The sequence below is a fragment of the Pelophylax lessonae genome, assembly GCF_965119305.1.
Source record: "Pelophylax lessonae genome assembly, chromosome: 4".
In the NCBI taxonomy this organism is placed as follows: Eukaryota; Metazoa; Chordata; class Amphibia; order Anura; family Ranidae; genus Pelophylax; species Pelophylax lessonae.
In genome coordinates this window covers 262,224,935-262,242,332 of record NC_138771.1, presented here as the reverse complement: position 1 = coordinate 262,242,332, position 17,398 = coordinate 262,224,935, and the positions used below count along the sequence as shown (strand labels likewise).

General features: G+C 43.1%; 1 protein-coding gene across 1 annotated transcript in view; it reads right to left on the bottom strand.

The window, feature by feature from the left end:
- The window catches only part of PTPRR (protein tyrosine phosphatase receptor type R), a 269,586-nt gene that overhangs the window by 169,539 nt on the left and 82,649 nt on the right, over positions 1-17,398 (bottom strand). Inside the window, exon 4 of the mRNA XM_082256719.1 lies at positions 3,234-3,389. Coding sequence (XP_082112845.1) covers positions 3,234-3,389 — 156 coding nt within the window. The remainder of the gene's footprint in view (positions 1-3,233; positions 3,390-17,398) is intronic.

Genomic DNA, 17,398 nt, shown 5'->3' with positions numbered 1-17,398 from the left:
CATTGTTATACTGGACATGGAAGAGAGTGGAAGCAGTTCTGTTAATTTTACTTTAAAAGTGTCATTTAGCTATTTATTAGTGTGAGGAAAGGGATATCTAGTGTAGTTAGAGTGCTCCTTTACACTTAAGTTAGCTTCAAAAATGTAGTTTCTGTAGGGAAAGTGTTAAGTGTAAGGGGACCGTAGTGTAGTGTAGGGTTAACTGGCAGTGACTGCTATGGCAGGGTGACAAAATCCTTCCATAGCAGGGTGACCGCTATAGAGAAATGATCATTTCTATGAATTACTTCGGCACAGGAATATGGCTTCTCACCAGCCAAGCATTTTTTATGCTGCAGGGGCTGCCACTGCCAGTGCTTTTTTGAGGACATGTTTGATGTCAGACATGACATCTGAACATGTGTATAGGGGGTATATATACACTTATATGTCTGTATATATACCCCTAGACATATATAGGTGTGATAGTAGCAGAAATAAATGCTTGCGCTAATGAAATCATTTACAGTAATATATTTCTGCTACTATCACACCTATATATGGCTAGGTGTCTATATACATATAATTATGTGTGTATATATACCACTATACACAAGTTCAGATGTTTTGCCTGCCTCAAAAGAACCCAAAAAAATGCCAAAAAAACGCTAGCGTCAAAAAAAAAAAATGCCCAGGTGTGTTTTTGCTGGCATTTTTTGGGGGGTTTTGGAGGCAGGCAAAACATCTGAACTTGTGCACAGTACCACTATACACAAGTTCAGATGTTTTTCCTGACTGCAAAGAACCCAAAAAAATGCCTGCTTTGAAACCGGCAAGGTGTTACAGCAGCGAAGCCAACCTCCTGTGCTGAAAGTTTTCTAATACAAACAATCTTTTTTTTTCTGGTTCTGGACATGCTACAGAGCTGAAACTTCACATGTACACCTTTTAGACCCCCCAGATACTAAATCCAAAGAAAAATCAAAAAATCTCTTTTTTTTTTTTTTTTTTTAATTTTTCAATAATTGGCTTTTTTTATCAAAAATGACAATTTTTAAGAACTTTATTTTGTGTGATTTTGTGTCTGGGGGGTCTAAAAGGTGTACCTGTGAAGTTTCAGCTCTGTAGCATGTCCAGAACCAGAAAAAAAGATCATATAGGTGTTAAAGGAGGGTCCCACATCCCTGTTCTACTGAAAAATTATCTTTTTTTTCCCCTGGTTCTGGACATGCTACAGAGCTGAAACTTCACATGTACACTTTTTAGACCCACCAGATACTAAATCCAAAGTCAAAATCAAAAAATCTCTCTTTTTTTCAATAATTGGCTTTTTTATCAAAAATGACAATTTTTAAGAACTTTTTTTTGTGTGATTAATAGTTAATGGGGCATGACCCAGAACCCTAGGCACTTTTTAGGGGCATTAATTGGGTTTTAGGGCTTAAAAATTGTGTTTTTTGATTACCGAAGTTCGGGTCCCATTGATTTCAATGGGGTTCTGAAATCCGGGCCGAACTTTCGGGAAGTTCGGATGTTCTGGCCGAACCAAACTTTTCAAAAGTTCGATCATCCCTAATTGTTACCCACCAAAATCCCAACAAAGACACTGTCCATCTTGTAAGCACATTGATAAGAGGGGGTATCCCAGCAAGAGGGTGCAAACACATTTTTTGTACAAGGGCCTCTCTTCTTGACATCTTGAGGTATGCATACAACTGGGTGAAATTAGCTGTACAATACTGTTATTTTAGGATCTGGTGAGATGAACTACCTCCACAACATGTTTATAGTATTTATTGCATTTATTCTGGTACTGAAAGTTTTTAAAAATGAGAGCATTCTGTAGTTTACCACGAGCACATGCTGTAACCACGTCATACCTTACAAAATCTGTATCAGAGAAGAAAAACAAAATGCTTATAGCCGCCAATCAAGTGTCAATTTTACTTCCAAACCTGTGCTAGAAATGACAGCTAGAATCAAACGGGTTATTGGGCAACACGTACACTTTTCTGTTCTCTAGTTCTGGTACATCAGACCCATTGGGGTTGATTTACTAAAGACAAATAGACTGTGCACTTTGCAAAGTGCAGTTGCCCTCTGCTAGTTCAGTTGCTCCAGAGATTAGTAAATGAGGCAAAGCTTCACTTTGTGTAAATATAGGTGGTGAGCTAAATCCAAATAAATATGAACAAATCAATGTACATAAATCATTGTGACCAAAATCATAAAGTCCCAAATTCAAGGTGATGAAACTCTTCAAATTATATGTTCTGGTGATACAAAATAACTGATGGTGATAGGTTCAAATGGTGACTTTGAAATCCCTCCACCTAGTGAAATTCCTCCTTACCGGACGGATATAAAGTAAGTGCAAATTGTGAGGTGTTTCAAATAACCGATTTCTTGTGACCACACAAAAAGAAATAGTGTTCTTCACCGTGCATGCAATAGCCAAAAATGGCCTCTTGCCGGAACGGTATATAAACAGCACTCTGCAAACTCATGGGGATGATCCAACTGCCTACTTTGCATTTGTTGGTGTCTTCTCTTTAGGTCACACAGTTCCAAAGGTCGACACTTTCCGACATGACTAGATGTTAGCTCATTATGGCTACCTCGGCGGGAAGAAGCTCGGCTGGGCAATGATCTCGGAGCTGTCGAGACTGGAGCAGAAGTCCGTGCGCGCCCCCGCCCTCTGTACAGGGTTCACAGAGCGCGCCGCCGCCTCAGAAGGCGCGCCCCCGTCCTCCGCCTCACACTTGTTAGTATCACTGCTTCCTACTCCGGTATTCTCCCTCCTCCGCCTCCTCACACTGCTATCCCGTCCACTCAAAAAGCTTCACTTTGCAAAGAACAACCAATCATGTGCAAGGAAAACAAATACAGCATTTTTGCTTGCACATGATTGGATGAAGTCAGCAGAATGTCTGCTCATTTACTAAGCTCCAGAGCAACTGCACATGCAGAGTGCAAATGCACTTTTGCAAAGTGCACAGTCTATTTGCCTTTAGTAAATCACCACCATAATGTCTAGCAATAACCCATAATGCCTAACATGGTGCAGTTTCATGTGCATGCAAATGGTGGGGAACCATCATCGTCACAATTTTTTTGATTCTTCCAAGAACATGGCACATAAAAGTAATTTTTGCCATTCAGCATAAAGAAAGCATCTTGGAGACTTGAATATACTTTGTCTCTTCATTATAAATGGAATAATGTATTTTAGCTTTAATAAATAATAGGCTTACCTCTGGGGAGACCTCAGTTATTCCAAAATGGGACAATCTTTGGTGTAGGGTATGTAGGTTGAGTGACCGAAGAACCTCTGCGGATGGAAGAGCATCTGGGACGCCTATCTTTTTGTTTAGTGGAGATATAAAGAGCTCGACGCAGTTCTTCTTTCCCTGGGTGAAAAAGAAAACTGTTGAACTTCCTATCTTACTTCACACTTCAAAGCCACCAAGAATTAACCACACATCCACTGACTACCTCTGGTTACTGTAAATTCAGAAATGACACTTACAAAACATTTCTCATCAACTGACAGCTACATTAGTGTGTATAAGTCAGGTCAAGTTCATCCACACCATCAGTCAATTTTAAAGAGAACCAGTTATCTGTTTACAACGTTAATAAAGAACCCTATTTACATTTTGTTTTTAAATCAGTTTTGATCAAATGGGTAAGGGTTAGGCCTCATTCACATGGCTTGTTAACACCAACTGCAGCAAGAATCCAGCAGATGGATGCAGATAGTTACAATACGCTCAGATGACATGCATGACAGGCTGATATCGGCCACAGCTGTCCATGGAGGTTTGCATGTAATCCACAAATTACAATTACTTGTGGCTTGGAAGAGATGATTACCCCTAAACACCGGTGGACAGGTGCGGCCATTGTCAGGCTCTACCTTTACATCCAGCCGAAGGGAAATGATGGAGTCTTGTTGCAGCTGGAGTTAAAATGCCATGTGTCTGAGGCTTGACCAGAGTAAGGTTTTTATTGGATGTGTGTTTTCCCAGTGGGGTAATTCACTTTCTTTCAATGTCACAGTTACAGCTAACATTGGAACAAGAAGCTAGGAGAACTCAATCCTATGGTCCCCAATGGGGAACCTCTGTTTTGGTTACAACTGTCAAAGATTGCATTTCTACCCACTAAGGCCCCTTCGCCAGAGGTCCGCCTGCTTAGCGGGGAATCTGTCCGCTAATCCCCACTGAGCTGGTCCATGTCTGCTTCACTTCTGCAGAGTGGACAGAGACACAGCCCGCTCTCCTCTATGGTCAATCAGATATAAATGGACTGCCTATCCATTTACACCTGACTGCCATTTGATCAGCTAAATGGATGGAGATCAGTTTGGGTTTTAGCGCAGATTGGATGTCGGCGGGTGTAAATGGACACATGTCTGTCTACATCCGCCGCTCCATAAGGGCTAATGGAGGGTCTGATCGGGTCCACCTAAAAAACGGACAGGCGGATACAGTCCAACCACCCGTGTGAAAGGGGCCTAACTGACTTTTCTGTGGTATAGGAAATGATTGAGAATCTTGCTAAGGGTGATCATACACATAACAATCTATTTGCACAATCTCTGTACAATCTGTAATGTAAGTGTAATATAAGAACTTACATGAACAATCCATTCAGTTTGTATCTAATTTGCAGACTCTAACATTACATAATTAGCGGTAGATCTAAAGAGCAAATATTATAAATAAATATAATATATAATAATATATTTTCTCTTTTTTATTATAAATATTGGCACATGTGGTACCAATATTCAAGAAAAGGCTGAGATATATACCTGGAAACTACAGACCATTTAGTCTAACATAAACTGTGCGTAAACTATTGGTGGGGAAGATAAGGGACCATAGCCACACATTTCCTGATGAAAATAGTATCAATAATTGTAACTAACATGGATTTTTGAAAGGCTGTTCTTGCCAGCCAAACCTATTAAAATTTTTGAGGAGATAAGCTGTAATTTGAAAGAATGGAGGATAGAGGAATGTAAAGGATAGAGGAAGGTTGGTGGACATGGTGTATCTAAATTTCACTAAGGCATTTGATACAGTACCCCATAAACAAATCATTTACAAATTAACATCTTTTGGCATGGATAAAATGATACGTACCTAGAGGAAAACCTGGTTGCCAGAGGGTGCCCAGAGAGCGGTAATTAACGGCATATATTCTGAATAGTCTAGCATTGTGAGTGGAGTACCACACGGCTCAGACCTGGGACCAATTCTGTTGTATTTGTTCATAAGCGATATAGAGGTTGGAATAAATAGGGCAATACCTTCACAAGAGAATATAGGGCACCTATATGGCAGATGAGGCTTATTACTTAAAAATGTAAACTTTATTTGGGAGCTGAAAATATGAATATAAGTTATTTGCTAGGGGGGAACCTGTCGGGGGAATGGAGGATGGAAAAGGACCTGGAGGTCTTAGTAGGTCAGAGACTCTGTAATAGTATGCCATTAATAGCATGTCAGCAGACTATTAGCATGCATTAAAAATGTAAATTACTTAAGAGATAAAATTATTATTCTACTACTTTAAAAACTTTGGTTTGGCAACATCCAGTATGCCATCCAGTTCTGGTCCCAATCCACAAGAAGCATGTGCTAGAACTGGAGAGAGTGCAGAGAAAGGCAGCAAAGCTAATAAGGGGACTGAATGGCCTCAATTATGATTACAATAATTAAAGGAGTTGTAAAGTCTCAGGGTTTTTCACCTTAAAGCATTCTTTGCATTACGGTGAAAACCCTTTTTTGCTTCAGCTGCCCCCCAGACCCCCCCCTTCCCTTCTTCCTACCTGAACTTGTTTGTTCCAGTGACGAGAATGAGCCCAGTGGCTCCAGCCACTGTCTCGGGGTCCTCATTGGATAATTTGATAGCAGCAGGAGCTATTGGCTCCCAGTGCTGTCAATCAAATCCAGTGACACGGGAGTCGGGGCGGGGCTGAGTCCTGCTGTCTGTGTCAATGGACGCAGCAGCGGGACCCGTGAGTGCACCCGCACGGGTGCTTCCATGGAAAGCGGCACCTGATGAAAAGGAGGAGCCAGGAGCGCCGCCGGGGCACCCCAGAAAAGGAGGATCGGGGCTGCTCTGTGCAAAACCCTTGCACAGAGCAGTTAAGTATGACATGTTTGGTATTTAAAAAAAAAAACAAACCTTTACAATCACTTTAAACATATTCTCCCTGGAGAAGAGGTGGAACACAAGAGGCTATGCAATCTTACATTATGTAGAGGGTTCTTTACTGTTGGAGCGGTAAGGATATGGAACTCCCATTCACAATTGATGGTGTCAATGGGGAGTGTAGATAAATTAAAAAAAAACGTATAGATGTGTTTCTTGACAAACACAAACTTACAGGGAAATGGAAAATGGTAGTGAAACACACACCTTGAACTGAATAAACTGCTGCTATGCAACTATGGTCAACATAACAGAGACCTATACAAAAATAAAAAAGCGACAGAGCTTCCAACCCTATCCATTCTATCAAAAATGTTTTAGCTGGAGTATAACTTTAACACAGCACCTAGTGCACTACACACTCTATGTCTGTCTCTGTGCCCCTCTTTGGAGAGGAGAAATGGCTGTAAAGTCCTAGCTTCTGTCATCTAAAGACAGCTAAAATCCACTGTTCTGCTAGGAATTGTTGTCCCTGCATATTATTATAGCCTTTTACACTACCCTACTATAGTAAATTTTGTAACTATGACCTTTTCTGTACTCAGGTTCCCTTTTAAAGCATTACTTATATAATTGTAGACAAGAAAATCTCCATAAGATGTAGTAATAGTACCAAGACTTTTTTCCAAAAATGCCTGCAACAATACATTCAGTAGTAGAACAGTGCAGTTATATGGAAGGGTCCGGTCTCCTGACATACTTTTAATACCCAGGGCTGCTGTAAACACAGATGCAGACCATTACTGTAAATTCTACTATGACAATTATGGGAGACCATATGCTCCTCCCTCAAATAAAATGGAACCTGTCACTAAATGATTTGTAAAGCTGCTGGAGTCCAGCCAAAAAGTGAGTGACATTCTGCCCAATAGAACATCGATGGTAATAACCTGCCAGAGGCTCTAACCCTACCCCACTTTCCTGAATAAAAATAAAACAATGTATTGCTTGGAGCTTTGCTTTAACTCCATGAAACACTACAACTAATGATGAACTAAACACACTTAGGTTCAGATCGAGTAGAATTCTGTAAAACACTCTATATGATGCTCACTCCCTATGAAACGTCCTGTATGGACACAATCGCTATCCTCATTGGATGATCTAAGGAAAGACATGCAAGTCTTGGAAATATGGTTATGCTGAATTGCACTTTATAGACTATAACACAGCTCGCATATGCACTTTAGCAGTGATGCAGGCATTTTTAGATAACGTGGATGAGTGCTCTTGTAGACATACCGGGGTTGATTTAGGCAAACTTTGCAAGCGCAGTTGTTCCAGAGCTTAGTAAATGAGGGGGAGCTCTGCTGACCTCCATCATCCAATCATATGGTAGCAAAAATGCTGTTTTTTTTTTTTTTTTCCCTTGCTGTGATTGGGTATCCTTTGCAAGGTGAAGCTTCACTTTATTTACTAAGCTCTGGAGAAACTGCACTTGCAAGGTGCACAGTCTATTTGTCCTTAGTAAATCCAACCAACAGGATATCAATTTGTATGCAAATAGGCATGTTCTTAATGTTCTATATTATAATTATTGTGATGCAGGAAGTGATACTCTTTATTGCCCAACTTAAAATAGTTGTAAACACTCACATATATCCAGTGAAGTAAACAGCACAGAGAAGGGGGTGGAGAGGCTGCAGTAAGAGTGTATGTGAACTGATTGGAGGAAAGGCACACACCCCCCCTCCACACTGCAGAAGAACTGTGTTCTGAATAGACAAGCTGCCTGCTGAGCTCTCCCCCCTCCCTCCCGACACAAATGTATCTCATGTGTCCGGAAAACTTCTCAGAAGTGACTCCTGCTGATAACAGAGAAACGGAGCACCAGAGAGAAATGGCACTTAGCGCTTTGGAGAGAGATAATTAAACACTAGAGATATATGTGCTTTCCTCAGATTCCATGACTGGGGTTTACAATCACTTTAAAGTGGAACTTCTCTCTCCCAATCAACATCGCTTATTTTTAATCCTCAACCTGCTATCATTAGTAAATTGATAGGAAAGTATATTATATTTACTTGTTTTAAACTTTTTTTTTTTTACATTCATTCAGTTACTTCCTGAATTCTTGCCTATGCAAATGATGTCATACATCTCAGGAGTCTTCAGAAGGATAGAATAGAAGGAGGGGTTTTATCAGCTAAGCACACTCTTCTACATGCATACTTGAGCTAAGGGCAGATGGATTCCAGGAAGTAGATGCTGCATGAATCATCTGCCCTAACTCAAGATGGCCAAGGCCAGAAATGCTGGGGGGGGGGGGGGTTCAAAGTGATTTCTCAACAAAATAAAGCATGGAGACATGGCTTTGAATAATTAAAATTAATTACATAGTGTTTTTGGTTTGTGGTGCTTTCAGATGCCGTGAAGATCCACATTAAATAGTGTTGAGCGAACACGGACTGTATTATTCGTGTTCGTACCGAATAATTGGATTTTTTGTACCCGAACACGGACACGGACACTTTACTGTATGTTCGGGTAAAAATCCGTGTTCGGTCGTTTTATTTCCGGGTTTTGCATGCTTTGGCGCTCTTTTCATGGCGGGCTTTCAACAGCCAATCAACAATCGTTTAACTGGTGTGCCTTAAGCCATCCCAGCCATGCCTGCAAATGTCTCAGTAGCTGTGATTGGCCGTCTGAAGCATGTGACCAAGTCTTTATAAGTTCGAGGCAGCCGCAGCGGCGTCATTATGCTGCTTAGATTCAGGGACAGAGCACACATCAACGTGCTGGCTGCTGATTAGGGAAAGATAGGCAGGAAAAAACCATTTGTGTCCGGATAGAATTGAGGGACAGGTCGGAGTGTTTAGGCAGGGCGAGTTGTAGGCATTTTAGGGATAGAGTCTGCTGAATTATAGGGTCAGTGTCTTCTACAAACTACAATCGATATTGCTGTGTGGGGGGTGGGGTCTGCACTCAATCCTGATCTACGATCTCTTCTCAATCCTGTTAGGGACAGAGTCTGCTGAATTTTAGGGAAACTGTGTTCTACAAACTACAATCGATATTGCTGTGTGGTGTGGGATTGGAGATAGGCAGGTGTCAGTGATCCACATCCATTTTTCTGTGTGTGAGCTGCAGTGAACACAATCTTTTTGGGCTGCAGTGAACACAATCTTTTTGGGCTGCAGTGAACACAATCTTTTTGGGCTGCAGTGAACACAATCTTTTTGGGCTGCAGTGAACACAATCTTTTTGGGCTGCAGTGAACACAATCTTTTTGGGGTGCAGTGAACAAAATCTTTTTGGGGTGCAGTGAACACAATCCTTTTTGGTGTGCAGTGAACACAATCTTTGTGGGGTGCAGTGAACAAAATCCTTTGTGGGGTGCAGTGAACACAATCTTTTTGGGGTGCAGTGAACAAAATCCTTTTTGGGGTGCAGTGAACAACATCCTTTTTGGGGTGCAGTGAACACAATCTTTTTGGGGTGCAGTGAACAAAATCCTTTGTGGGGTGCAGTGAACACAATCTTTTTGGGGTGCAGTGAACACAATCTTTTTGGGGTGGAGTGAACAACATCCTTTTTGGGGTGCAGTGAACAAAATCCTTTTTGGGGTGCAGTGAACAAAATCATTTTTGGGGTGCAGTGAACACAATCTTTTTGGGGTGCAGTGAACACAATCTTTGTGGGGTGCAGTGAACACAATCTTTTTGGGGTGGAGTGAACAACATCCTTTTTGGGGTGCAGTGAACAACATCCTTTTTGGGGTGCAGTGAACACAATCTTTTTGGGGTGCAGTGAACACAATCTTTGTGGGGTACAGTGAACAGAATCTTTGTGGGGTGCAGTGAACACAATCTTTGGGGGGTACAGTGAACACAATCTTTGTGAGGTGCAGTGAACACAATCTTTGTGGGGTGCAGTGAACACAATCATTGTGGGGTGCAGTGAACTCAATCTTTGTGGGGTACAGTGAACACAATCTCATACTTCTGAAGGTTTGAGGGTGCTGCCTGTTCCATACTCCCCCTACTCCTCATCTAGCCTTTTAGGGGTACAAACAATAGTAATTGGGGCCTAGTGTGGTTGTGTACGTGTGATATACATACACTTTTTTGGGATCATATTTTCTATTCCGCTATTTAATCAAAAACCTTTGGGGATCAGTTAAATTGGGGGATAGTCTGTGTTGGTACGTGTGAGAGAGATCCACCTTTCCAAGTTGTTGGGGTTCATCTCATACTTCTGAAGGTTTGAGGGTGCTGCCTGTTCCATACTCCCCCTACTCCTAGCCTTTTAGGGGTACAAACAATAGTAATTGGGGCCTAGTGTGGTTGTGTACGTGTGATATACATACACTTTTTTGGGATCATATTTTCTATTCCGCTATTTAATCAAAAACCTTTGGGGATCAGTTAAATTGGGGGATAGTCTGTGTTGGTACGTGTGAGAGAGATCCACCTTTGCAAGTTGTTGGGGTTCATCTCATACTTCTGAAGGTTTGAGGGTGCTGCCTGTTCCATACTCCCCCTACTCCTAGCCTTTTAGGGGTACAAACAATAGTAATTGGGGCCTAGTGTGGTTGTGTACGTGTGATATACATACACTTTTTTTGGATCATATTTTCTATTCCGCTATTTAATCAAAAACCTTTGGGGATCAGTTAAATTGGGGGATAGTCTGTGTTGGTACGTGTGAGAGAGATCCACCTTTCCAAGTTGTTGGGGTTCATCTCATACTTCTGAAGGTTTGAGGGTGCTGCCTGTTCCATACTCCCCCCTACTCCTAGCCTTTTAGGGGTACAAACAATAGTAATTGGGGCCTAGTGTGGTTGTGTACGTGTGATATACATACACTTTTTTGGGATCATATTTTCTATTCCGCTATTTAATCAAAAACCTTTGGGGATCAGTTAAATTGGGGGATAGTCTGTGTTGGTACGTGTGAGAGAGATCCACCTTTCCAAGTTGTTGGGGTTCATCTCATACTTCTGAAGGTTTGAGGGTGCTGCCTGTTCCATACTCCCCCTACTCCTAGCCTTTTAGGGGTACAAACAATAGTAATTGGGGCCTAGTGTGGTTGTGTACGTGTGATATACATACACTTTTTTGGGATCATATTTTCTATTCCGCTATTTAATCAAAAACCTTTGGGGATCAGTTAAATTGGGGGATAGTCTGTGTTGGTACGTGTGAGAGAGATCCACCTTTCCAAGTTGTTGGGGTTCATCTCATACTTCTGAAGGTTTGAGGGTGCTGCCTGTTCCATACTCCCCCTACTCCTAGCCTTTTAGGGGTACAAACAATAGTAATTGGGGCCTAGTGTGGTTGTGTACGTGTGATATACATACACTTTTTTGGGATCATATTTTCTATTCCGCTATTTAATCAAAAACCTTTGGGGATCAGTTAAATTGGGGGATAGTCTGTGTTGGTACGTGTGAGAGAGATCCACCTTTCCAAGTTGTTGGGGTTCATCTCATACTTCTGAAGGTTTGAGGGTGCTGCCTGTTCCATACTCCCCCTACTCCTAGCCTTTTAGGGGTACAAACAATAGTAATTGGGGCCTAGTGTGGTTGTGTACGTGTGATATACATACACTTTTTTGGGATCATATTTTCTATTCCGCTATTTAATCAAAAACCTTTGGGGATCAGTTAAATTGGGGGATAGTCTGTGTTGGTACGTGTGAGAGAGATCCACCTTTCCAAGTTGTTGGGGTTCATCTCATACTTCTGAAGGTTTGAGGGTGCTGCCTGTTCCATACTCCCCCTACTCCTAGCCTTTTAGGGGTACAAACAATAGTAATTGGGGCCTAGTGTGGTTGTGTACGTGTGATATACATACACTTTTTTGGGATCATATTTTCTATTCCGCTATTTAATCAAAAACCTTTGGGGATCAGTTAAATTGGGGGATAGTCTGTGTTGGTACGTGTGAGAGAGATCCACCTTTCCAAGTTGTTGGGGTTCATCTCATACTTCTGAAGGTTTGAGGGTGCTGCCTGTTCCATACTCCCCCTACTCCTAGCCTTTTAGGGGTACAAACAATAGTAATTGGGGCCTAGTGTGGTTGTGTACGTGTGATATACATACACTTTTTTGGGATCATATTTTCTATTCCGCTATTTAATCAAAAACCTTTGGGGATCAGTTAAATTGGGGGATAGTCTGTGTTGGTACGTGTGAGAGAGATCCACCTTTCCAAGTTGTTGGGGTTCATCTCATACTTCTGAAGGTTTGAGGGTGCTGCCTGTTCCATACTCCCCCTACTCCTAGCCTTTTAGGGGTACAAACAATAGTAATTGGGGCCTAGTGTGGTTGTGTACGTGTGATATACATACACTTTTTTTGGATCATATTTTCTATTCCGCTATTTAATCAAAAACCTTTGGGGATCAGTTAAATTGGGGGATAGTCTGTGTTGGTACGTGTGAGAGAGATCCACCTTTCCAAGTTGTTGGGGTTCATCTCATACTTCTGAAGGTTTGAGGGTGCTGCCTGTTCCATACCCCCCCTACTCCTCATCTAGCCTTTTAGGGGTACAAACAATAGTAATTGGGGCCTAGTGTGGTTGTGTACGTGCGAGATACATACACTTTTTTTGATCATATTTCCTATTCCGCTATTCAATAAAAACCTTTGAGGATCAATTGAATTGCGGGATAGTCTGTGTCGGTACGTGTGAGAGAGATCCACCTTTCCAAGTTGTTGGGGTTCATCTCATACTTCTGAAGGTTTGAGGGTGCTGCCTGTTCCATACTCCCCCTACTCCTCATCTAGCCTTTTAGGGGTACAAACAATAGTAATTGGGGCCCAGTGTGGTTGTGTACGTGTGATATACATACACTTTTTTTGGATCATATTTTCTATTCCGCTATTTAATTTAACTGGGCCTCCATGCGAGACCTGTGTGCCTTGTTGCGCTGTTTTGAGTACTCCACCAACATGGCCAGTGGCAATGACGCCGTTCTCAGCTTAACTATCCCACTTCTATGCCTCCTTGAAAAAACAATTCGGGCGATGATGGAAGAGGATGTGGCACAGGATGAGGAGGAGGAGGAGGATGAAGAGGTAACATTTCCAAGGCTTTCAGGGCAGTCATTCGCAAGGGGCTCCGAGGGTGGGTTCCTGCACACGCAAACGCCAGGGACGCAATTGTCCAGCAGGGGCACAGTTCTGGAGGATGAGGAGGATGAGGAGGAGGAGGAGCTGGAGGAGGAGATGGAACCATGTTCACAGCAGGGTGGCACCCAGGCCAGCTCATGGCCATCACTGGTGCGTGGCTGGGGGGATACAGAGGACACGGACGATACACCTCCCACAGAGGACAGCCTTTCGTTGCCTCTGGGCAGCCTGGCACACATGAGCGATTACATGCTGCAGTGTCTCCACAACGACCGCCGAGTTGCCCACATTCTAACTTGTGCTGATTACTGGGTGGCCACGCTGCTGGATCCCCGTTACAAGGACAACGTACCGTCCTTAATTCACTCACTGGAGCGCGATCGCAAGATGCGCGAGTACAAGCGCACGCTGGTAGACGCCATGCTGCTGGCATTCCCATCTGACAGCGGGGCCACAGTGGAAGCACAAGGCAGAGGAGGAGGAGGTCGCCAACGCAACCAGGGCACCGCCAGCACCTCAGAAGGCAGGGTTAGCATGGCCGAAATGTGGAAAAGCTTTGTCAGCACGCCACAACAAACAGCAGCACCAGCAGCTCAGATGGAACGTCTTAGCAGGAGGCAGCATTTTACCAACATGGTGGAGCAGTATGTGTGCACACGCCTACATGTAGTGAATGACGGGTCTGCCCCCTTCAACTTCTGGGTCTCCAAATTGGGCACATGGCTTGAGCTTGCCCTTTACGCCTTGGAGGTGCTGGCGTGCCCTGCAGCCAGTGTATTATCTGAACGGGTATTTAGCACGGCTGGGGGCATTATAACAGACAAGCGCAGCCGCCTGTCCAGAGACAATGTGGACAAGCTCACGTTCATTAAAATGAACCAGGCATGGATCCCACGGGACTTTTCCGTACCTTATGCAGAATAGCAATGGATACCGACCTTACCCACCCATTGTTCCATTTTTGCTCTTTCTCACTCTTTTGGGGTGTACCCTCATTTAAAATTTTTGAAAAGAAGCAGTGTTGGCTACCTCGTCCTCCTCCTCAGGGCCAGATTAATGTAGGGGCTATTGGAGCTGCAGCTCCAGGCCCCTACCTTTTATATAGGCCCCGGGTTGGCCATATTCACTGTTACCGCTCTTCTGTCACTTGTAAACACAGAAGTCTGGCTTCTATGCTCGCTTCCCCAGGCAGCACCCTCAGAACCTCCCCACACAGCGTGAAGGCCGGACAAGGAGGGACAGTTGGCGATGCATGGATGTGTTTATGGGCTTCAGAGACAGCATCCCATGTTGAATTAGGCATGCATGGCTGCACCCTTCCTCCTCTGGGTGCATGGCAAGGCACGGCCCTTAAGGCCCTTCAAAATCCTCAGCACCAAGCCCATGATGCTGTTAATCCGGCCCTGGTCCTCCTCCACCGCCGCTTCCACCTACACCGCCCATAGGTGTGCGCAGCCTATTGCATTAAGGTGTGCACCCCAAAGTTGAAATACACATGCATGTGTTTGCCAGCAGGGAGAGTAATGTATCGGGGCCATGTACCTGTAGGCAAGGAGAAATAGAGCAGAGCAGGTCCCAGGGAGATCTTTCCCATCTCCTCACTGGCAATGCTATGTGCCCTAGGTGATTAGGGTGTGCCCAGGCACACCCAGCACACCCTGTGCGCACGCCTATGTCACCGCTAGGCTTGTGACGGTATCAGATTTTCATGCTGCGATTAATTGATTAAGGTTTTGCCACGGTATACGGTATTATCACGGTATTCTATTATTAAATTTAAATTATTAAATTTCCACCTCACTTCAATTTCATTGCTGAATTTAGGGGCTTTGGTTCACTTATGCACATTATTATATAGTCAGTCAGTACAGACTCTGTGAACCAGGCCTAAAATAGGTCATCAAGCAGTGTCTGGCCTAACTGGTGATAACTGGTTCTGGCGCTCGGCTCCGATCCGATGGCCTGGTCATTAAGAGGGCAAATCCTTGTGGTCAAGAAGTGGTTAAACCTGAAGGAGGTGTTGTTTATAAATTACTTTACTATTGCTTTAGGCCTGGTTCACATGTATGCGGGTTGGTGGTTCACATTTGCACAGGCATAGCAGCCCATTGATTTGAATGGGCTGCTATGCCCTCATTTTCCGCAGAAAAAAGGTGCATGCAGCATTTTTTTAAAATTCAGTGGCCTTGAAATCCATCCTGCTTTTGCACCATGCGACTAACCTGCAGTTCCTGCTCTGGCAAGCTTTCTGCATTTTTTGTATACGTGGGCACGGCATTTAAAAATAAACAGTTTGCGTGTGCAGCAACGGCAGGTAAGTCGCATGGTGCAAAAGAAGGATGGATTTCATGGCCACTGCATTTTTTTAAATTCTGCATGCACCTTTTTTCAGCTGAAAACGCAGGCATAGCAGCTCAAGCCCATTCACATCAATGGGCTGCTATGCCTGTGCAAATGTGGGCCCCCAACCCGCATACATGTGAACCAGGCCTAAAGCAATAGTAAAGTCATTAATTGGTTAAACCTGCAGGAGGACCGGTGTTTTTATCTATTAATGACTTTACTATTGCTTTAGGCCTGGTTCACATGTATGCGGGTTGGGGGCCCACATTTGCACAGGCATAGCAGCCCATTGATGTGAATGGGCTTGAGCTGCTATGCCTGCGTTTTCAGCTGAAAAAAGGTGCATGCAGAATTTAAAAAAATGCAGTGGCCATGAAATCCATCCTTCTTTTGCACCATGCGACTTACCTGCCGTTGCTGCACACGCAAACTGTTTATTTTTAAATGCCGTGCCCACGTATACAAAAAATGCAGAAAGCTTGCCAGAGCAGGAACTGCAGGTTAGTCGCATGGTGCAAAAGCAGGATGGATTTCAAGGCCACTGAATTTAAAAAAAATGCTGCATGCACCTTTTTTCTGCGGAAAATGAGGGCATAGCAGCCCGTTCAAATCAATGGGCTGCTATGCCTGTGCAAATGTGGGCCGCCAACCCGCATACATGTGAACCGCCAACCCGCATACATGTGAACCACCAACCCGCATACATGTGAACCAGGCCTAAAGCAATAGTAAAGTCATTAATAGATAAAAACACCGGTCCTCCTGCAGGTTTAACCACTTCTGGATCGCAAGGATTTGCCCCTTTAAAGACCAGGCCATCGGATCAGAGCGCCAGGACCAGTCATCACCAGGTAGGCCAGACACTGCTTGATGGCTATATAATAATGTAATGTGGGCTGCTAGGCGTGTGTGTGTGTATATATATATTTATTAGAGCTGCACGATTCTGGCCAAAATGAGAATCACGATTTTTTAGCTTGGAATAAAGATCACGATTCTCTCACGATTCTCTGTGTAACAAAAAAAAAAAAAATTGGGATAACTTTACTGTTACGTTTTTTTTTTTTTTTTTATTCATTAAAGTCTAATCATTGCGTTTGAAAGACTGCTGCGCAAATACAGTGTGACATAAAATATTACAACAATCGCCATTTTATTCTGTAGGGTCTCTGCTAAAAAAATATATAAAATGTTTGGGGGTTCTAAGTACTTTTCTAGCAAAAAAAAAACTGATTTTAACTTGCAAGCAGCAAGTGTCAGAAAAAGATCCAGTCTTTAAGAGGTTAAACTTCCTTTCTCCCTGGCAGAGGGAAGGAAAAGATACAAATGTAATCATTTTTGTTTATAGTTAGGAGACTTAATGCTGAAAGGTGTTAGCTGAGTGAGTGAATGAGTCATCCAGCTCACTGAAATGTATCAATTCACAAGTCAGGCAGACTTGACAGAGAAACTCGGTATTTTAAAAATGCCACAATAACAATACCGTGGCTATGCAATACCGCGATATATCGAATTACCGAAAACCGGCATATGTCTAGTCACCGCCACATCCACCACCACCTCAACCTCCCTCCTACTCCATATGGGCCTCGTCCTTCAGAGATGAAGAAGAACATTGTTTTATTTTTCTGTTTTTTTTTGTTGTTTTAAGTTATTTCCCTATCCACATTTGTTTGCAGAGCACTTGCCATGCTCTTAATTACGTTTTGCTGCCATTTGCAGCACTCTAGCCCTTTCCTTTGGTGTTTTAGAGCCATTTTAGTGCCTTAA